Source organism: Macaca nemestrina, chromosome 9, assembly GCF_043159975.1.
Source record: "Macaca nemestrina isolate mMacNem1 chromosome 9, mMacNem.hap1, whole genome shotgun sequence".
NCBI classification, from domain to species: Eukaryota; Metazoa; Chordata; class Mammalia; order Primates; family Cercopithecidae; genus Macaca; species Macaca nemestrina.
The window spans coordinates 126862870-126886423 of record NC_092133.1 but is presented as its reverse complement, the minus strand read 5'-3'; the positions used below and the strand labels follow the sequence as shown (position 1 = coordinate 126886423).

General features: G+C 41.5%; 1 protein-coding gene across 1 annotated transcript in view; it reads right to left on the bottom strand.

Annotated features, from left to right (window-relative positions):
• Window positions 1–23554, bottom strand: part of LOC105488215 (cubilin) — a 313890-nt gene that overhangs the window by 140969 nt on the left and 149367 nt on the right. The window contains exons 30-31 of the mRNA XM_024794869.2: window positions 22823–22997; window positions 21173–21342 (exon numbers count right to left, since the gene is read on the bottom strand). Of these exons, the coding sequence (XP_024650637.2) occupies window positions 21173–21342; window positions 22823–22997 (345 nt within the window). The remainder of the gene's footprint in view (window positions 1–21172; window positions 21343–22822; window positions 22998–23554) is intronic.

Here is a 23554-nt window from a genome sequence, read left to right as displayed (position 1 = left end):
CCTATATGCCAGGTCTGAAGGCGAATGAAGGGGCCCCACCACAGGGAACAGCCAATGCCATGCACTCTGCTCCCAGGGACCCTTCACCAGCAGGGTGAGAGAAGGCAGAGGCAGAAGGTGGGCAGAGGACATCGGATCCATCCCCAAGGCCCAGAGTATTCTGAACACATGATATATTATGGCGCTATCAAGTCCCCTCCACATCCTCAGCTCTAGCCAGAAGTGAGAACTAAGCCAAACATTTACGAAATTTCTTTTAATTATTATTATAATTATTATGTTTGTAGTCAGGGTAAGACCAGTGATAACTCACTGCAGCCTTGACTTCTTGGGCTCAAGGGATCCTCCCACCTCAGCCTCCCAAATAGCTGGGACTACAGGTGTGCACCACCACACCTGGCTAATTTTTAAACGTTTTGTAGAGAGGGGATTTTGCTGTGTTGTCTAGTGTGGTCTGGAACTCCTGGCTCAAGCGATCCTCCTACCTCAGCCTCCCAAAGTGAGGGGATTATAGGCATGAACCACAGTGCTTGGTCTTAATTTTCATACTTGATGCTTCAATACTTTGAGGAGATTTGCATAAATGTCCATCATTTCTAAAGGTAACATGTCACATGTTACCTTTGTCACATGTCAAGTAACACAGGAGGAAAACCATTCAAGTGAGAGACGGAAACTCTTCCTGGTGACATTCCTAGTTCTGGAGGCCTGTGATCAGAGTTCTAAAGAATGGTAATGTGGGAAAATAAAGAAGCCAAGTAAGGGAACTTTTTACTTCTCATACATACCTTTGTTGTATAAATAAGCATTATTTAAAAGTATGTTGCATTATTTAAAAGTTGGTGGCAGGATTCCTTTTAGAGGGAAAAGCAGTCTGTATTGAGTAAAATACCTCCATAGGCTCTCAGAACATGAATATAGCAGGGGAGATGTTATTTTACATTGTTGGGGACAAGTTGCCCCCCTCTCTTTGCTTCCTCATCTGTTGCTAAGTTTCTTAATCTGCAAAATGAGATTAAAATGAATATATAGCCCATACTGTTCATAAGAACAAGTTAAAAGATATAAATACCAAAAGATATAAATGCTTACTGGCATGTAGTAAGCATGTGGTAGATGTTAGCCTCTACTATTAAAGTAAGACAAAGTGGGAGCTAAATTGCTGTGTAAGAAATTAAGTAGGGAATTAGAAAGTTATGGAGGCAAAAAAGAAAAGAGAACCAAGAGGTGGGGGCGTTGTCCAGAAATATGGGTAAGTAGGAGTGGGAGAAATAATAAATGAAAATTTTCCAACTGGAGATTGTAGGGGTGGGGGATGGTAGGCAACTTCTGACCTGGCTCTCAGTGATCCCCACGTCCTGGTATTCATGCCTCTGTGTAATCTCCCTGGGGTATGGGATAGACCTCGTGATTTATTCTAATTAATAGAAAACAACGGAAGTGATAGTCTGTCACCTCCATAATGAGGTGAGAAAAGATGGTGCCTTCCCTCTTGCTAGTAATTTCTGTCTTGTTGGACTCTCTCTTGCCCTCTCTATTGATTGCCCTGGCGAGCAAGGTGCCATGTTCTGAGATACTGTGTGGAGAGGCCTGCATGGCAGGGAGTCAAGGGAGGCCTCAGCCAACAGCCTGCAAGGAACTGAACCCTATGTACATTCATGTGAGTGAGCCAGGAAGCACACAGGCGAGTGGCATCTGGCTTCCTGACCCACGGAAACTGTAAATGTTGTTGTCTTAAGCCAGTAAGTTCTGGGGTAAGTCTGCAGGTGTGGAATGAAGAAGAGTTGAGGAAAGAATGAAGAAAGGCTTCTGAAGAATGAGGCTGTCCAGTGATGCATTCAAGTCACATGCTGTACTGCTCTTTGCAGTAACTACCTCAGACACCTCATCTAAAAATGAGGGTAGGTGATCTCCTCTTGCTGCCCCATAAGGTTATTGTAAAGATCAAATAAGACAATGTATTGAAAGTTTTGTGGAAACTATGATTACAAGTATGAAGGTAAGTTTTTCTCATTTCATTACAGAAATTCTCATATATACATTTTTCTTTTCTTTTCTTTTCTTTTCTTTTTTTTTTTTTTTTTGAGACAGAGTCTTGGTCTTGCTCTGTCACCCAGGTTGGAGTACAGTGGTGCGATCTCAGCTCACTGCCACCTCCACCTTCCAGGTTCAAGCGATTCTCCTGCCTCAGCCTCCCGAGTAGCTGGGATTACAGGTGCACGCCACCACACCCAGCTGATTTTTTGTATTTTCAGTAGAGACAGGGTTTCTCCATGTTGGCCAGGCTGTTTTCAAACTCCCGACCTCAAGCAATCCATCCACCTCAGCCTCCCAAAGTGCTGGGATTCCAGGCATGAGCCACTGTGCCCGGCCTCATATATAAATTTCTAATGAAATTTAATGACATACAGAAAAGTTCAAAGCTAGCAATTCCACTTCTGCAGGTGGTTTACACTAGAGAAAGTCTTATGTCATTATACACAGATATTGCTACAAGAAAATTCGGTACAAAAAGTTGCTAAGGAAAAATATTGCAAGCAACTTAAATGTTCATTAACAGGAGAATGGGCAAATGACTTGTGGTGCATACATCAAATGGAATGTGTAGTGACCAAAAGAATGCATTAGATCTGTATGCATTACAAGGTAGAAAATGTGAAAAACAGTACAATGAGTGAAGAGTGCAAGTTGAAGAAGGATATGTAGTGTGTTACATGACGTACATAAAGTCTTAAAATATGCAAAATAATATTTCATAGTGTGTATGGATATACACATATAATGAAAAAACTATAAAAACCATTATGGGAATCATAAACCAGAAATCTCATTAGCAGTTTCCTCTGGGACAGGGAACAGGGCATAGGATCAATGATAGGAGCACGTGGGACTTCACCTGTGTCTTGAACAGTCCGTTTCTGTTTGGGAGAAAACAAAAGAACTTGAAGCAAATGTGGCAAAATATGAAGATTTGGCCAGTCTGGACAGGGAGAAGTTCAGTACGTTATATATTTTGTATGCATTATGTAGTCTGTATTTCTCTACCTACTTAAAATATTTCATAGTAGAATGTTCAATAAAGAAAAGAAAAGCTATATAAAGGAAATAATAGGAAATGTACTAAGATTCACATATAAAGATAGTCCTCATAACATGGTTATAACAAGAAAAGAAAAAACCCATTAATAATCCAAATGGTCAATAATAAACCTGTGGCTAACTGAATTACAGCACGTCCATTTGATTGACTAGCCAAAGAAACTATTTTAAAAACTATTCAAATAATATGAAGTGAAAAAGGCAGGATATAAAATTATATATAATATTATCTTAACTATGCATGTTTGTGTGTACATGAGTGAGTGTATATATTTGTATGTGTGTGTTTGTGAGGGAAATAAACCAAAATTTCAATAGTTTGTATCTATATTCTAATACTAAGGATGGCATTAATTTCTTATTTCTTCTTTTCTGTATTCTACAAATTTAATACGAGGAGCATGTAAGGTTTAAAAATAAAATCTATATTAAAAGTGCTTTAGTGTTTCATCACTCAGACGCATAAGCGATTACATACAGACATGAAAGGGCAGTATTCATGTAAGAACACCGCAGTACCCAAGCCAGATGGCTACTAATGCCAGTTAATCTAGCCTCTTGCTGCTGCCAGGAATGTATCAAGTTTAATGGACGTGGCTTCTGTTTTAAGATCTCCAAAGCATCTGTTCATTGCCTAATATCTATAACTGTACCCCAGTCCTCCCTCTTAAGCCCTAGGCTCATATAGCCAACTGTATCGTAGACATCATCTCTTGTATGTTCCACAAATGCTGAAAATCAGTGTCTCAAACTGAAGCCCCCTGCCCGTCCCTCTCATTTCTCCTTTATCTACATTTCTTGCCTCAGTAAATGCCAGAAGCATGTACCCAATGGCCAGACCATTTTGGGAACCCCCCATCCCTGCTACATGTAATGGATAAGCATGTTCTGCCATCTCTCTGTCGATGTATGGCTTGGCTCCTTCCCTCTACTTCACCCACATCCCTCTCTAGTGTCTTGGTGTGGGGCCTCATTACATCTTGCCTAGGCCACTATGACAGCCTGAAATTTCCCCTGCCTTATATTTGTGTCTTCCTTCCATTCAGTCTCAAAACAACTGCCAGTGCACAGTGTGCACTTCTAAAATGTAACATCAAATACAAAAGTAAAGCTGAGCATACATTTTTAAATTGCACGAAATAAAGACCAGTAATCACGAATGCTTTGCTTAAGAACTAAAGATCACGTGATTGACATGGACGTGATGCAGAGTGCTTCAGCGGCCGCCCCTCTCTGCTGTCATCAAAACCCTGGAGTGATTAAATGACTCGTGACCACCTGACTGAAATGTCAGTCATCATTTGCACTCCCCATGACTGATGCGGAAAAATGAATTGTAGCTTCCTCAGTAATATCTGTATTTTTATTTCTAAAAAAAACCCAAAAAACAAAGAAACACGAATATATTCCCTGAGATTGTTGGAAAGTAGGAAGTGAGAATTTTTTTTCTACTGGATTTTTTATCTTCTCGTTTACTAAGTTTCATCTTGCTCAGGGAGAAAATTTTTTTTAAAGATTACTTAAGATCTTTAACATAGCGTTAATAGTAATAGAAGCAGGAGTCATTGTAATAGAAAAATTAGGAATAGCAGCTAACACTTATCTGAACCAGACACTGATAGGTACTTTCAATACATTTGTTTACATTCAATTCTTACAGTTCCACTTTGCAGCAGGGAAAACTGTGAGCCTCCGAAAACATACTTGACTTGCCCAATCACAGGCTTAGTAGGGCAGAGCCAATATACAAACCCCATCTGTCTGACAACCGACCAATTATGATTAAACCTAGAGAAAAGGTGAAATCAAGTTGTATTCATTCAGTTAGAATATTGAGAGACCATGATTCTGTGAAGCTAAGTGAGATAGTCACAGTCTCCAAGAAAGATGACCATGGCAGCTCTGGAAATAGGGTGGGAGTCCCTCCTCCTTTGTATCTCGATCTGCAATCAAGCATCCTCAGTAGCACTTGAGAAAGTCTTGTATTGGGCTCCCGCAGCTTTCCGAGTGGTTGGCATCTGTCTTGCATTCCATTCCACTGAACGTGCATGGGATTCCCAGCATGGCTCACTTAGCAGAATGGGTAACAAAGAGCACAGTGTCTGGGGTCGATAAATAAACCCAGAACTTCTATCGTTGCCACATAAACTTGATTCTATTCCGGGATTCAGATATGAATCTCCTCCTTGTCCTTCTCTGGTCCAACCGCCATTCTCTGGTCTAGTGTGGCCTCTTTCTCACCTGGACCCTTTTTACTTTTTTGTTTGTTTGAGACAGAGTCTTACTCTGTAGCCCAGGATGGAGTGTAGTGGCGCAATCTCCGCTACTGCAGTCTCTGTCTTCCAGGTTCAATCAATTCTCATGCCTCAGCCTCCGAAGTAGCTGGGATTACAGGCACACAACAGTACGTCCAGCTAAATTTTGTATTTTTAGTAGAGACAGGGTCTCACCATGTTGGCCAGGCTGGTCTTGAACTCTTGACCTCAAATGATCCACCCACCTCAGCCTTTCAAAGTGCTGGGATTACAGGCACGAGCCACTGTGCCAGTCCCACTTTGCTACATTTTTAACTCCAGATGGTAACATACGTCTCAAGCCCTGGATTGCCTTTGAGCTTAACAGGGTGCAAAAATGTGGTGAAGGAGAAGACATTTAGGGCACAGGAGAGAGAATTCACATGGAGGTGCAAAGTCTATTTGGAGGATCAAGAGTCCATGAGGTATTTTCATATGCTATAATATGGCAGTGTAGCTGCTAATGAAATTCCCGCTTTGGAATATGAACTTCCCCAAAATAGAGGAAACATTAAGTGATAGGGAGGGAAATCCCTCAGGAAATTATACAAGCTGTTACAGTCATAAATGTGAGTGCGGAAGGAAAGCAAAGATATTACTCATTACAGCATCTTTTCTTGGGGCTGGGGAAGGAGGAAGCATCAGTTTCCTTTGTCAGTGATTTTTTTCCAGTTATGTTCCTTGGAAATTCAATAGTTAGTTCAATTTACAACCCCACATCTCATGTCACGATGTGTTCACCCCTATTTCTTTGTTCTACACTCTCCCACTCAGTCTTCATGTTTTACAAGAGACTATAAACTCTAAAAATTTGCAGTTCTTGCAAGCACTGACTCCAAGATTCCTGGAAATGTTGATATGAGAAGAAATCCAAGATGCTCATTTTACTTTTACAAATAAACATTTAAGGAGAGTCTGAGCTGAAATGGGAACCAAGCCAAACCAAACCCGTGTCCACAGATTGAGAGCTGTGGCTTCAACTCAACTCTTCCTTCGTCTTGCAGATGCAAAACACTGGCTCAGCATTTGGTTGTTACTACAGCACCCGCACCAGGATGCAAAGAAGCTAAGCATGTTAACAAATGCAAGTCACAAGACAAACGTTTGAAAAAGATCATCCTCAAGTATCAGATGGAAACAAAAATTCCTGTGGTGGGGAGTGAAGGAGGGAGGGAAGAAAGAGTGAGAGAGAGAGGGATAGAGGGAGGAGAGAGAGAAAGAAAGAAAAAGGGAGAGAGAGAGAGAGAGAGAGAGAGGGAGAGAGAGGAACAAAGAAAGAGAGGGAAAGATAAGAAGAGAAGGAGGGAGAGAGAGAGAGAAGGAGAGACAGAGGGGGAGAGAAAGAAGGAGAGACAGAGGGGGAGAGAGAGGGAAAGAAGAAAGGGAGAGAGAGGAAGAGGGAAAGAAAGAGGGACAGAAAGACAGGGAGAGAGAGAGGAAAAGAGAGACAGGGAGAGAGGAAGAGGAGGGGAGAGAGAGAGACTGGTTTCTGTCTTGGATTTATTTGTAAAACAGTAAATATTTAAAGAAGAATTGTTTCCATCATCTCTTTGAAACACCGAATTCTATTATTCCTGTGTCTGTTTGCTCTGCTTTGGAAACGATCAGTGTTTTAAAAGGAAACACATCATGGGTGGTGTATTACAAAAATAAAACAGAAGAGGATGCTGCGTTAGGTATCTGCCCTGTTCCACCCTGCATTTTATTGTCAAATAATGGAACAACAACAGACACTGCAGCTTTGGGTGGGAACACAGGGAATTTTTTTTTTTTTTTTTTTCCGGATCACATCAGACTTTTCTTTCTTTATCCTAGATAGCCACAAAAAGCTTCAGAAGTTACTAATCACATTGCTTTTGCTTTTTCTTTTTGGTACCAGGCTCTGTTAGCCCTCGTTTGTGTTTCCTCCAAATGAGAGGCAGGACCCAGACCATGGTCGGCTTGCTTTGAGCTGCTCCTTGCTGATTCTCACAAGGCAGACATTCCAATGAGCCGAGTAGAGGATGCTGGAAGCAGAGGTCAGGAATCTCCAGGGGCCAGCTGCTGCTGCTAAATGGACTTCCCTCTTCCTGCTCTCACACTGAGCTACAAGCAGCCTTTCTAGGAGATCAATAAGAGCTTGCAGAGCTACATGAATCTAAGACTTAGAAGAAAGGCTCTAATTAAGCAATTAAACTGTCACTCGGAGGTCACTTTAACACTCAGCCTTCGTGAAAGGAAACGTAATGAAGCCACTTGCGTGCTGACCAGACAAGGCCATCCCCAGCCAACGGGTCCCACAGCTTCCTTAGCAAGAAATACTCCTGATGTGTCATTGAGGAGAGCCCAAGGTTAATTACACCAGACACTCGAAGGTGACTGAACAGAAAGTGCAAATACATTACCAAATGTGTTGAAACCTGCCTGCAAGTCCAGCTTCCTGATTAGCTCCCCACGACGCCATTACCATTTCAAGAGAAGTCAACAAGTTCAGTTTTTCCCTTTTTTCATCATAGCAGCATGCAATTCTAGAAAACGCACTTTTGTGATGCTATCTAAGTCCTCATGTGGCTCACAACAAGAAGATTGTATATCAATAACCATGCCAAGGAGTAAACTCAGTACAGCACGTTCCCGATGGCGTCCTCTGAGATTTTCCACCAAAGCATGGATCATTGCAGGAGTAGAGATGACAAAAATTCATTTATTCAGTCATGCATCTGTTAACAATTCATGCATCAAAAAGATTGGTACTTTGGAGATCTAAAGACTACTGCTGTGGGCTCTATGAAAGAGGATGGAGGCTGTGTATTACTGTTCCACTTTTTTTTTTTTTTAGACTGAGTCTTGTTCTGTCGCCAAGCTGGAGTGCAGTGGCACGATCTCGGCTCACTGCAACCTCCGCCTCCTGGGTTCAAGTGATTCTCCTGCCTTAGCCTCCCGAGTAGCTGAGACTACAGGTGCCTGCCATCATGCTCAGCTAATTTTTGTATTTTTAGTAGAGACAGGGTTTCACCATGTTGGCCAGGATGGTCTCGATGTCTTGACATCGTGATCCGCCCGCCTCGGCCTCCCAAAAGTGTTGGGATTACAGGCCTGAGCCACCGTGCCCAGTCTACTGTTCCATTTTGAAATGTTCATTTGTTTCTTCTACTTGGTGAATTTTGCCTTTGTTTCCACAACACCAAGCCTGTTACCTGTGGGCTTAGCTTGCCTCCATTTGGAACCCATGGGGACTAGGCCTACTCTAAGAAGAGCTTTCTATTGTATTCCCAGAAGAGTGTGGGGATAGTCTTGTGGCCCAGAGGTCATGTGAAACCTAGTGGCTGCCTGAGGCTGACTTCAACTTTGAGGATGAAACCACCACTGACGTCACTGGGCCCTTAGTGGCCATTTCATCTGCCATCTTGTCCTCCATTTCTTACCCACAAATGCAACTCCTAACTGAATCCTCCTCCTTAGTTTTCTTCTTTCTGCTTGTGTTCCCCAGCCACCTAATTTTATAAATAAGCAAACTAAGAACCCCAAGCCATGAAAAGAGTGAGGGGTGGTGCCATGTCCAGAAACGAGTGCCTGGCAGTGTCTGGTACATATTGGGCACCAAAGAGCAAAGTAATGAAGGAAACCCTGACCTCCTGACTTCAAAGCAAGGACACTTTCCATTTCATATTTGAATTCTGAACACTTTTCCTTATATTGACGAATGAAGGCTGGGTTCATTGGGTACAGAAGTCAAAGTGGGCTGGGCACAGTGGCTCACACCTGTAATCCCAGCATTCACGCCTGTAATCGGAGGCTGAGGCGGGTGGATCACCTGAGGTCAGAAGTTCAAAACCAGCCTGGCCAACATGGTAAAACCCTGTCTCTACTAAAAACACAAAAAATTAGCCGGGCATGGTGGCACATGCCTGTAATCCCAGCTACTTGGGAGGCTGAGGCAGGAGAATTGCTTGAACCTGGGAGGTAGAGGTTGCAGTGAGCTGAGATGGCGTCTTTGCACTACAGCCTGGGCAACAAGAGTGAAACTCCATCTCAAAAAAAAAAAAAAAAAAAAAAAAAAAGTCAAAGTAGCTCCAGCCTGACCCTAAGTTTATTTTCTCCCTCTATTTTTCCAGTCTGCCATTCAGTTTCCTGTACATAACTGCAATTTTTATATTTTATATTTTATCAAAATACTTATTCACCTTGTAGGAAGCATAAGGCTTTTGTTTTGGTGCTGATCCTGCTGTTAATTTCTACCTAACCTTGAACCTGACATTTCTGGATCTCAGTATCTTTTTAATTTTTTTAATGTATTTTTATTTTTATTTTTTGCACTGCCCCAACTCTACCTCAACGTCTTTTTTAAAAAATTAGGAGACAACAGCAAACGAACTCTAAGCTTTCTTCTTCTGACCTTAACATTGTATGTATCTATATGTTTATGACAGTTAACCATACGTTAAATCACATTTAACATACAGCTAAATTACTATTTCTTCTTCTAACAACCCAAATTGTTATAGAAGTTTTGAAAAAACAGGATGGCTGGTCCTATTCCAGCATAATTTTCATCGGTATTTAAAGAGCACACTTGAGCTCTATTAAAAATCTCCTGAACCCCAACATTATCTAATAGCATCACTGGCGACTGAATATTTTTCTCTTTGGTAATAACTCTGTCTAAGCAACAGGACCAGGACATTAACTTTTATGTCTCCAAAATGAATGATTGGCTTTGTATGAACTGAGACTGCAGAGATATTATGTAAGATATTGGACTTTGGGGTCCATTTCACATCCAGTGTCCGTCTGGCTATAAAGATACAGGGCTGGTGCTTCAATGCCGGCCTTCATGAATCCCTGGACAACTAACTATAACTGCAAGCCAAGCTTCCAGCCTTGCCAGGGCATTGCCTGGTCTGGTTCCAAACCTCTGCAGACCTCCTGTCCCCTTAAGTGGTTCCATTTGGCAAATATACAGCAGATCTCCACCCCAACTTACCTAGACAGTATTGTTTTCTTTTTAAAACTTCCCTATCTTCTTGTAAAGTTGATTTATAAATCATCCAAGAAAAAAAGACTTAGTTTGTATACAATTTATGCAATTTTTAACATAATGAATTTCTAAATCAGAAAGATCTTGTGCTAAGCCATGTGTTTCAATTTCTTGTTCTAAAAAATATGAAATTAATAGAACCAATCTGGCACTTCTTGGTGTCTCTGTCCTGAAAACATGATTTTCTCTATTGTTCGCCTGGCTCTTACATTCAGCTGCTCTTTTTCCACCAGCACCCGTCCCTCTTGACACACCTTAAATTTCTCCATTAGCTTTTTAAAAAACCAACTCTCCACTGATTTTGATTAACCCATTGGTTACTGCCCATTTTCTCCTTATGCTACTCATTTCCGTAACTCTGAGGAAAAGCTCAGAAACTCCTACACCTCCTAACCACTGTGACCTTGAGTCTTCTACCACCACCCACCCCAATCCTGCTCTTTGCAGGTTATTAAAGACAGAATTCAGGGGCTTTGTTGCAATCCTTACGCTCGTTGGTATCCTGCATGGGATTTGATACCTTTGATCACCTACTCTTGAAATTCAGCTTCCCTCGTGGTTTGAATGCTACCACTGTCTTCTGGTTCTCTGCCGAGCACTCAGCGCACCTCCTCAGCCTCCTCTCCTCTGATCCTTCATCCGCCCCTTACATGGCAGTCTTTCCCCAAGCGTTGGCTTGGCCCCTTTCTCTTGATAAAATACTCCTAAAAGTGATCATACCTATTCCCACAACTTTAATAACCACCCAAATATACAGAAATCATCCTCAAATGTATATGTCCAGCTCAGATTCTATCCCAAGCACTGAACTCTTATGTCAAACTATATAATATTTAAACCCAAAAGTTTACAAGTCAAACTCACTATCATCTACTCCCTTTATCCAGTTAATGGCCTCATCATTCACCCATTTATTTATTTATTTTTTTTGAAACAGGGTCGTGCTGTCACCCAAGCTGGAGTGCAGTGGTGTGATCACAGCTCACTGCAGCCTTGACCTCCCATACTCAAGCCATCCTTCCACCTCAGCCTCCGGAGTCACTGGGAATACAGGTATATGCCACTTTGCCTGGCTAATCATTTTTTCATTTTTTGCAGAGATGGGGTCCAGGCTGGTGTCAAACTCCTGAGCTCAAACAATCCTCCTGTCTTGGCCTCCCAAAGTGCTGGAGTTACAGGTATGAGCCATCACTCCTGGCCATTCACTCATCCTTCAAGCAAATAGCCTCCCCTCCCCCATCTCTATCACCAGCCCCACCCACTACCATGTAATTAGCCTCTAAGTCTAGTGACGGCCACCATGACAGTTCTCCACGTGTCCCTGTGCTCTCCATGTGTCCCAAGACCACTGCCTACTATGAGACCTTATCACCTCTGATCCAAGCTTTTTCCATTGCTTCCCAAACAGATGTGCTACCATCTTTCTTCTTCTCTGCCAACCCATTCTTCACACACTGCTGCCTGTTGTCATTATAAAATACAGCTCTGAGTATGTTATTCCCATTTTACAGAAAATTTTCACGGACTCCACACTACCTATAGGAAAATGTCAAGTTCTTAACTGGAGCAGAAGAGAACTCAGATGTCTTCTGGAGCCCGTTGGTCTCCACATGCTCCCCAGCATTTGTTCACACTCCAGGGACAACATTCTCCTTTTTTATTCCCAAATGTGTGTGTACCATTACCCTATCCTTCCCTTGCAGCCTCCCCTCCTGGCCTCACTGCTGCATTTCTACTGGTCAGCCTCTGCCACTTAAATGTCACCTACAGCGTGAAAGCTTCCCTAGCTTCCAGGCCCAAATGAGTCATACCGGCCATTTTCACAATGATTCCACAGCACTGAGTCCAAGGCATGCTAAATCCTAGGTGCTCTACTATGAGAAAGATTCAAAAGTAGGCTCTTCTACTTAAGAGTCTGAGGCCCAGAATTACAGATGGCAAGTCCTGACCCTGACTTCTTTTTTAAAAAAACTTTCATTTTAGGTTCAAGGGTCCATGTGCAGGTTTGCTATACAGGTAAATTGCCGTCATGGGGGTTTGGTGTACAGACTCTTTTGTCACCCAGGTAATAAGCAAAGAATGTCATAGGTAGTTTTCAATCCTCTCCCTCCTCCCAGCTTCCAACCTCAAGTGTGCCTGTTGTTCCCTTCTTTGTGTCCATAGGTACTCAGTGTTTAGCTCCCACTTCTAAGTGAGAACATGCAGTATTTAGTTTTCTGTTCCTGTGTTACTTCACTTAGGATTATGGCCTCCAGATCTATCCATGTTGCTGAAAAGGACATGATCTTATTCATTTTTGTGGCTGTGTCGTATTCCCTGGCGTATATGTACCACGTTTTTGTTATCCCATCCACCATTGATGAGCATCTAAGTTGATTACATGTCTTTGCTATTGTGGACAGTGCTGTGATGAACACGGGCATTCATGTCTGACTCTGAATTCTAAGTGCATTTCTGCTCCTAGTATTCCATGCTGCCTCTTCTTCCAGTCCTCATTGAATTAACCTCCCCCAAAACACTCATTAGCAGCAGATCATAATGGCTAGCACAAGTGGAGAACTTCCCATGTGACAGCAAGCAGGTCATCTATATTATCTCAAATACCTAACAATAAATCTGACCCAGGTCCTCTTATTATCCCCATTTCCATTAAGGAAACTGAAGCTGAAAGATTAACTTTCTTCCAAAGAACACTGTCAGAAAATCACAAAGTCCAGGCTCAACCCCAGATCCAGCCTATATCAGAGCTGGATTTCTTAGCTGAGGCACTATGCTGACTCACACTATCGGTGTAACTCACTTTTTATTTTAATGTCTTGCCTGGGTGCTTAGAGGTATTTGCTTCTAATGTTTCTTCAGCCCACTGGCTGGGATTTTCCAACTATAGTTAACCCTGGAACGACACAGGTTTGAACTGCCTGGGTCCACTTAAACACAGATTTTCTTCCGTCTCTGCCTCCTCTGAGACAGCAAGACCAGCGGCCCCTCCCTCTTCCTCTCTAGCCCACTCAATGTGAAGATGATGAGGATGAAGACCTTTATGATGATCAACTTCTGCTTAATAAATAGTAAATATATTTTATCTTCTTTACAATTTTCTTGATAATGTTTTATTTTCTCTAGCTTACTCTGTTGTAAGAATACAGTATGTCATATATAAGACATATAAAATATCTGTTCATTGACTGTTTATGTTAATGGTAAGCCTTCTGTCCACCATAGGTATTAGTAGTTAAGTTTTGGGGGTTTGGGGGACTTGAAAGTTGTATGTAGATTTTTTACTGCACAGCAGGGGAGCGGGGGACCAACGACCCTAATCCCAGCATTGTTCAAGAGTCAACTGTACTTCATACTTATATGATTCTGACAATTTGTTTGAACTATTACATTTTATATTTTGCCTTATCTACCAGCCCAAACTCCTCTTGGCACTTAGTTTTAAGTTTATTTTCCATCTCCATGCCTCAGACCAGATCACATTTGAGGTTTCACTTCCTGCTGTCTGTTTCCTCCTGCTGTGCTTTGTTAAGCCAAGCCCAGCTGCATGCTGAAATATGGCAGTGTTCATAGAAAACCTCGTCTGTGTGTTTGTGTCCCATGTAGGTGGAAAACCTGCCTCATGATCACGAGAGGGAAAAACCAAGCCCCGCTGGCATGCTTTTGACCTAGGCGTTGGTTTGGTTACACACTTTCTATGTTAAATTCCATGGGTTATGCACTGTATCAGAGAAAAGAACACCATGCAGATGAGGCAGGAAGCAAGTGGTAGAGCAATACCCACCATAGTCAAAACTATGAGTAGTTTTGTCTCTGGCCCATTCAAACTTCTCTTAAAGATCCTCTTTTTTTTTGAGACAGAGTCTTGCTGTGTCGCCAGGCTGGAGTGCAGTGGCGCAATATCGGCTCACTGCAACCTCTGCCTCCTGGGTTCAAGTGATTCTCATGCCTCAGCCTTCTGAGTAGCTGGGATTACAGGCACGCACCACCACACCCAGCTAATTTTTGTATTTTTAGTAGAGATGGGGTCTCACCATGTTGGCCAGGATGGTCTCGACCTCCTGACCTCATGATCTGCCTGCCTCTGCCTCCCAAAGTGCTGGGATTACAGGTGTGAGCCACTGCGCCTGGGCCAGACCCTTCTTTTGCTTCAATATTTATTTCACTTTTATTCCCCCCCTTTTTTTTTTTTTTTTTTTTTTTAAACAGACAGGGTCTTGCTTGTTGCCTAGGCTGAAGTGCAGTGGCAAGATCTGTGCTCACTGCAACTCCTGCCTTCCACCTTCAAGTGATCCTTTCACCTCAGCCTCCCAAGCAGCTGGGACTACAGGTGTGTGCCACCATGCTTGGCTAATTTTAAAAAACTCTTTTGTATAGACAAGGTCTCACTACATTACCCAGGCTGGTCTCAAACTCCGAGGCTCAACTGATCCTCTTGCTTCATGCTCCCAAAGGGTTGAGTTTACAGGCGTGATCTGCCATAAACAGCCTCACCTTCATTCTTAAAGAAATTTTAGGAGAGCATAGAGTTCCTGGCTGGTAGTTTCTTTTTTTTCTTTAAACTGAGTATATCACTCTATTGCCTTTAAAAAATTTTTTTTTTTGCTTCCAATGCTGGTTGCAAAGTCAGCATTTAGTCTCTACTTTCTAAGAAGCAATCTGTTCCCCACCTACCTACTCCTCTAGCTGACTGTAACATTTTTTCTTTATCTTTGTTATTTAATTTTTTATTTTTTTAGAAAAGTATGTCATTCTATTTATCCTGCTTTGCTGTTTGGGTTCCTTGAGATTCTAATTTTTTTTTTTTTTTTTTAATGATGACTTCCACCAGTTTGGGAAAAATTTTAGTAAGTAGCTCTTCAAAGTTTGCTTCTGTTCCATATATCTCACTTTTCCTTGTGAGACTCCAATTAAGTGTGTGTTATACATTTTCTGAGTGTCCTCTATGTGTCTTAACCTCTCATATATTTTTCATCCTTTATTCATCCACACTTTTTTCTGAGTAGATTCTTGACTTATCTTCCAGTTCACTATTTCTCTCTAGTCACTATTTCTCTCTTCATCTCTGTCTAATCCCCCCAAAAAGCCTTCTGCTGAGGTCTTAATTTTAGCTATGGTACTTATCAGTTCTCAAATTTGTAGTTGGTTCTTCTTCATATTGCAGTGTCACTTTGTATAGTATGCAGTTCCTTACTGAAAGTTCTCAGTTTCACTTTTATTTCCATAAGTTGAGTAATCACAGTTGTTTAGCAAGTGTGCCAGGTAACTTTAGTACCTGGCATATTAGTGGATTTGTTTCTATTGTCTCTTACTCATATCACATCTCATTTTTATTATATTGTCCCCTCATGTACATGACTATCTTTGATAGTGTGTTGGTGATACACACAGGATACAAGGAAATACTGGGTAGAAGAGGGCAGTTTCCCAGCAAAGGCCCCACTCTCAAGCCTGGAAACCCATGGCCCTAAATGGGAACAGGAATTCCTGTTTCCATGCCCAAATTTTGCCTTTTGGCCTGCCACACCCCCGTATCCTCTACTCATATAAACCCCTAAACCCAGGCCTCACAAGTAGACAAGCAGATGAGCAGATAAGGAGAAGAGCAGAGGAGCAGAAGAGCAGTACAGCAGAGAAAGAGAGAAGAGAAGGAGCATCTGAACATTGAGAGGAGTGCAGCCAGGCTCAGTCAAACAAGCACTCAGCCGTGGCACAGTGAACTCCAGGGGGAGGATCATCGTCCCATTTCACCCCCTTTCCTGCTCCTCATCCATCCCACTGGGAGCCATCTCCATCACCCAATAAAACCCCTGCATTCACTATCCTTCAAGTCCATGTGTGACCTGATTCTTCATGGACACCAAACAAGAAGCCGGCTACCAAGAGGACGCTGAGCTGGTTAACACTTAAGCCATCTGAGGATGGCAGAGCTAAAAGAGCACTGTAGCATGCCCACTAGGGCTTTGGAAGTTGTAGGCACCCACCCCTAGATGCTACCATGGAGCTTGGAGTCCAAAAGCACTCGCCCTGGCTCCTGCACTCCTGTCTGCATGCTCCCCTGCCCATAAGGGGTTTGAACATGCAGCAGCTGAACAGACGACACACACCCCTGCTGCATGTCCTGCAAGGGAGGTCAGGGAACTCTCTTATTTCATCGGCTATTACACATGAAAAATTATAGGTAGAAATGATGTCCAGAATGCTAATATCTCTCTTTGAAGAAGATTTTAAATTGTGTTTGCTGGATGTCCAGAGCCTAGATGCAAAAGAAATACAAGATTCACTCTCATTATTTCATGGCTTCAGAGTTTGGGGATTCACTCAGGTAACTCAAACATTGAACGCAGTCTCAGTGAAGGCTGTTTTCCTTTCATTTTACCTAAGACATGAATGGCTTACCAAGACTGCCACCCTAACAAAGCTCTGGACTCAAACTTTGGTCCTCTTTGTCCTGAGAGGCTCTCAGAAGAGCTGCTAAACCTTTGTGGATCAGTAAAGGCCCTGCAGGCAAAAATGGTCCCAAAGACTGGACTCACACCTCTCTCAGATATTCACTCAGAAACTTCACACTACCTTATGAACCACTGGCTACTTTTAGAAAGATGTTTGTAAATGTCATCCAAAATTTCGAAATGGTCTTTGTCAGGAGAGTAGGTGGATGTTCTACACCTTCAGTCTTCATGATGCTTAGCCAACTTAGACTTTGAAGACTCATTTGGATGGTTAATATACAGTGACAAATAAACTTAACTTTCATTAATAACCTAATCTTGTAAAATATGAAATCATACCACTAAAATGGACTACTTGGAAAAACATAAAACAACCTTTGAGTTTTCTTCAGTTAAATTTGAAAGAAACTAGCCAGTTGGAACTTGTGTAGGAAACGATCAGGAAGTTAAAATAGAAAGATCCAGTAATGAAGAGAATCTGGTTTGTATTTGAATGAAATGTTGATATATACAAATGAAAGATGAAAAACTTTTTGTTAGAAAATCAGGTAGCCTGGAACAAGACAAGGATGCCCTTTCTCACCACTGCTATTCAACATAGTATTGGAAGTTCTGGTCAGAGAAATCAGGCAAGAGAAAGAAATAAAGCGTATTCAAATAGAAAGAGAGGAAGTCAAATTGTCTCTGCTTGTAGATGACATGATTGTATATTTAGAAAATGCCATCGTCTCAGTCCAAAATCTTCTTAAGCTGAGAAGCAACTTCAGCAAAGTCTCAGGATACAAAATCAATGTGCAAAAATCACAAGCACTCCTATACACCAGTAATAGACAGAGAGCCAAATCATGAGTGAACTCCCATTTACAATTGCTACAAAGAGAATAAAGTACCTAGGAATCCAACTTGCAAGGGATGTGAAGGACCTCTTCAAGGAGAACTATAAACCACTGCTCAAGGAAATAAGAGAGAACACAAACAAATGGAAAAACATTCCACGCTCATGGATAGGAAGAATCAATATCATGAAAATGGCCATACTGCCCAAAGTAATTTATAGATTCAATGCTATACTATACCCATCAAGCTACCATTGACTTTCTTCACAAAATTAGGAAAAAAAAACTCTAAATTTCATGTGGAACCAAAAAAGAGCCTGTACAGCCAAGACAATCCTAAGCAAAAAGAACAAAGCTGGAGACATCACATTACCTGACTTCAAACTATAAGTCTACAGTAGCCAAAACAGCATGGTACTGATACCAAAACAGATACACAGACCAGTGGAACAGAAGAGAGGCCTCAGAAATAACACCACACATCTACAACTATCTGATCTTTGACAAACCTGACAAAAACAAGAAATGGGGAAAGGATTCCCTATTTAATAAATGGTGTTGGGAAAACTGGCAAGCCATATGCAGAAAAATGAAACTGGACCCCTTCCTTACACCTTATACAAAAATTAACTCTAGATAGATTAAAGACTTAAATATAAGACCTAAAATCATAAAAACTCTAGAAGAAAACCTAGGAAATACCATTCAGGACATAGGCATGGGCAAAGACTTCATGACTTAAACACCAAGAGCAATGGCAACAAAAGCCAGAATTGACAAATGGGATCTAATTAAACTAAAGAGCTTCAGCATAGCAAAAGAAACTATCATCAGAGTGAATAGGCAATCTACAGAATGGGAGAAAAATTTTGTAATCTATCCGTCTGACAAAGGGCTAATATCCAGAATCTACAAGGAACTTAAACAAATTCACAAGAAAAAAATTAACAACCTCATCAAAAAGTGGGCAAAGCATATGAACAGACACTTCTCAAAAGAAGACATTTATGCAGCCAACAAACACTTGAAAAAAAAGCTCACCATCATTGGTCCTTAGAGAAATGCAAATCAAAACCACAATGAGATACCATCTCACGCCAGTTAGAATGGTGATCATTAAAAAGTCAGGAAACAACAGATGCTGGCAAGGATGTGGAGAAATAGGAACGTTTTTACACTGTTGGTGGGAGTGTAAATTAGTTCAACCATTGTGGAAGACAGTGTGGCAATTCCTCAAGGATCTAGAACCAGAAGTACCATTTGACCCAGCAATCCCATTACTGGGTATAAACCCAAAGGATTGTAAATCATTCTACTATGAAGACAGATGCACACGTATGTTTACTGCAGCACTATTCACAATAGCAAAGACTTGGAACCAACCCAAATGCCCACCAATGATAGACTGGATAAAGAAAATGTGGCACATATACACCATGGAATACTATGCAGCCATAAAAAAGGATGAGTTCATGTATTTTACAGGGACATGGATGAAGCTGGAAACCATCATTCTTAGCAAACTGACACAGGAACAAAAAACCAAATACCACATATTCTCACTCATAAGTGGGAGATGAATAATGAGAACACACAGACACAGGGAGAGGAACATCACACACCAGGGCCTGTTGGTGGGTGGGGGGCTAAGGGAGGAATAGCATTAGGAGAAATACCTTATGCAGATGACAGGTTGATGAGTGCAGCAAACCACCATGGCATGTGTATACCTATGTAACAAACCTGCAGGTTCTACACATGTGTCCCAGAACTTAAAGTATAATAATAATAATAACAAAAGAAAATCAGGTAGCCAAAAAATTTAAAAACAGAAAGAAAAAAGAAACCTTCAAAATAAAACTTCATTCACTCTTATATTAAGCATAAAGCATTAGTTTCTGGTAGGAATGCCTTAAAAGTGTTGGTAGTAGTGATGGGACAGGAGGCAGGAAAATGCTTGGTAGAAGAGGTTGAGGTCCCTGATGAGTGCTCCACCCTTAAGCCTGGATCTGCCGCTCAAAGTGAAAACCAATCCCTATTTTCCCACCCAAATGTTGCCTTTTGGTTTTCCCTGCCCCCATCTGGTGCCCATAAGAACACCAAGCCCCAAACTCAGCAGACACACACACACACACACACACACACACACACACACACACAACAGAGAAGACAGAAGTGTCTGAATGTCAAGAGGAGAAGAAGGAGCTGGACATCGGAGACTATGGTCAGAGAGGAGTTCAGCCAAGGAAGGCTAGACTCCAGGGGAAGATTATCTTCCTGCAACCCACTTCCTCCAACCCCTTTCAAGCTCCCCTTACTGCAGAGAGCCACTTCTACGTCTTAATAAAGCTCTCCACATTCACCACCCTTCAATTTGTTCATATGACCTGATTCTTCCTGGACACCGGACAAGAACTCGGGTACCAAGAGGTCAGGGTGTAAAAGGCTGTCACCCTGACCCTCCACTGAACTGGTTAACACTTAGCTGTCCATGGACAGCAAATGCTAAAAGAGCACTGATTGTAACACATGCCCTTTGGGGCTCTGGGGGTCGCAGACACCCTCTCCGAGACGGCAGAGCTAAAAGAGCATTGTAACGTGTTTGGATGCTGTACAGGCCATGCACAGAGCCTGCTCCCACCAGAGAGGAGGGACCAGCCAGTTCCAGGGTTCGTTCACCCCGGTTCCTGCATTCATCTGTTTGTGTGCTCCCTCCTGAATTCAGCTAAGCAGCCAAGCAAATAAGCCACCCGCTTTGCAAGTCCTGTGCAGGAGTCAAGGAAATTCTCCCATCTCAGTAGCAGAAACTTTTTTTGTTATCTGCCCAATTCATAGCCATATTCCTTCTCCTACACTCCCGTCTCCCAACTTGTTCTATCAGAACATGGATTCGTTCAAGCAGCAAATCAAGATATCCTGGTCTCAAGAGAAGCAGAATCCTGTGAAAATCCCAGAGGCTTAATAATAATTGATCTAAAACATTTATGATAAATCTATTCCATGATACTTTCTGGATCTCTTTTGTAGTCAGTTCTGGCTAATGATATATCGGGGGCTTTTGTGGCAAATTTGCTTTCCTTATTAAAAGAAACACATACAAAACAGAAATAGTTAACACTATTCCTTCTTCCTTTTTTCAGAGGTAGACTCAGGTCGGACATTCAGATAAAAACCACTGCAGCCATTTTTTGACCATGACTTCTTCATACTCTTCATACTTTCATACAATGAAAAGTCTACATGCTAATCATGGCAGAGCAGAAACTGACTTGCTAAACAAACCCTGAAATTATCTACTTCCTGATTTGTTTTTAGATAAAACATAAATGTCCTTATATTTTAAGTTGCTAATACTTTGGTTTCCTATGATTTGACGTTAAAAACACCCATAAGTAATACATTCACTAAATATGCTTATATGGCAGTGTTTTGACCCAGGTTTGACTGGAGACAATGCTTGAAATTTACGTCACTTACCATAATACAAGAGTCCTGTGGTTCAAGATCAAAGTCAGTGAAGTTCAAGAGAACACGGTGATTTCTGTCAACCTGAATAACCCAAGCACAGTCCGTGTTGCTCCTGTAAGGACTGGGGTAATTTGGAGAATGAATCTCTCCACTGGGAGCCTGGAAAATCCCACCACAACCTGGAAGTGCAGAACACAATTATTTCGTGAGAGGAATCATGGATGCATTACAATCATCCATTACCTGGTTGTACAGATCAATACCTACTTTGCTTGACTATCAATTTTGGTTAGTCTATGCTAAAAATGCTGAAGAACTTGATATCCACATTAAGTCATTTATCCCAACAGAATAAGAAGGAATGACATGGATGATACTAAGAAAAATACTTCAAACACTTTAAATACAGATGCCAAAAGTTATTTTTAAAAATAACTAAAAGGAAACACAAATGAAATCACGTTTTCACAAAGCCATGGAACACCGCTTCTTCATTGTCCTCTAAAAATATAGCATACTGGAAGAATAATATGTTTCCTTCCAAGAATTGTGATAATCTAGTAGTGCATGCATTTAAAAATAATGTAATATCTACCCTTTAAAAATTTAATATTCTGGATATCGTACAGTCACTTAGGTCTTTAAAAATTCCTTTGATGTTATCAGATACCTTTTACTGCAATGTCTTCTCTATGACCCACCATTTCTTGGATTTATGATAATATAAACCAATAATGGAAAAATTTGGCACCATTTTCTAATAATGGAGAATGATTTAGGGGTAATCTAAACACTGTGTGTGTGTGTGTGTGTGTGTGTGTGTGTGTGTGTGTGTGTGTGTGTGTGTATTTAAATTCCTACATACTTAACTTTAGGGGAGAGCTCTTATATTACCTTGGTTATGGTACTGCTGAAGAAGTGTGGCCATAAGGGAGCCTGGGATCACATATGTGCTTTGACATTTTCTAGCTGTGGAACTTCGGGCAAGTCACTGACCTTTCTAAGCTTTGGTGTCCACACTGGTGAGATGAGGATATGAAATGGACTTCCTTCATAGGGTGGTTGTAAAGACTAAAGGAGATCCTCATAAAATATTTAGAAAAGTGCCTGGTACACAGTAAGCCTTCTGCAAATGTGGCTCTCTCTACTAGTTGTATATGCTAACACCTATTAAACTATTTCATGCCATAGTTTGTTATTATAGTTTAAAAATACACAACAGGTAATTTATTTAGACTACCTAAAATCTTGGGCAGAAAGTCACCATAGAACACACAGTAATTCCTTGGGATTCACGAATTCAATGTTTGCAAGTTTGATATTTGCCAAGAATCCAAAGGTCTGTACTATGGCATGAGGTATGGAGGCTGGTTAAGAGGTACGAGCCCTTGGAGAGTGGGTCTGGCCTATCACTCTAGTTCCGCTCTCACCATGGACTTACACACTTGCATTCTTGTTTTCACATATGCGGTGACCCTTAGGAAGTTAAACTTTATCGCGTATTTTAGGGAAGTGCACGTCAGGTCTCAGTAGGCTTCCCTTTGGGACGTCACTAACTTATCAATCAGGGCATAGCCTTCATACATGTTCCCAAGCATTTCACGAAATTTAACAAAGGCTTAGCTTAAGTACTTTAGGAAACCTCCTTTTTTCACTCACCTCCAGGGACTGCTTGCCATGAAGCATTGAAGCCTCTCCCGTTTATAGATAAGTCAGTCTTGAATCGAATTGCTAGCTCATTTCCAGTGCTGGACACCTGCATGGGGTTCTCAGGTGATCTCTGGGTACACAATTGGGCTATTCTGGGAGAGTGGAAATCGGGGCCTCCATAGATCTAGCATGGGATGCAGGAAAAAAGACTTTAAAAAATATTTTAGGCAATTACAGGCCCTTCCCCTGGCTCATTTTAATCCCTGGCTCCTTGGGTTCTACGATGATTAGAGAGTGAAATCTCAGCCTCCCTGGGTGGGGATGCACTATAAACTCGAGCTGAGTTTTCAAAGGCACTCCCTCTGCCTTAGGAACACACAAGGTCAATCACCCATAAAATGCCTGCTTGTTTCATCAGCCAGAATTGCAGAGGAGGATGGAGTAGATTATTCCAGAATCTTCCCTATCTCCTCTTTTTGTCTTTTTCATGTCTTCATGGGATTTCCTGATTTCTCCAGCAGAAACATTACAGATCATACAGTATGAAGTCTTATTTTCTGAATTTTAGGGGGACATGAAAAAAAAGAAATGTCTGATTTTCTAACTCTTATAGGCACACATGATTAGTCTTAGCATAAAGCCATTTTCTTATGAAAGTTGAGTTCACTGAGGGCTACCAATATCCCAGTTATATTTTTAGGAATTTCCTCCTAACCTGCAAACAATGTTTTCTAAGACCAC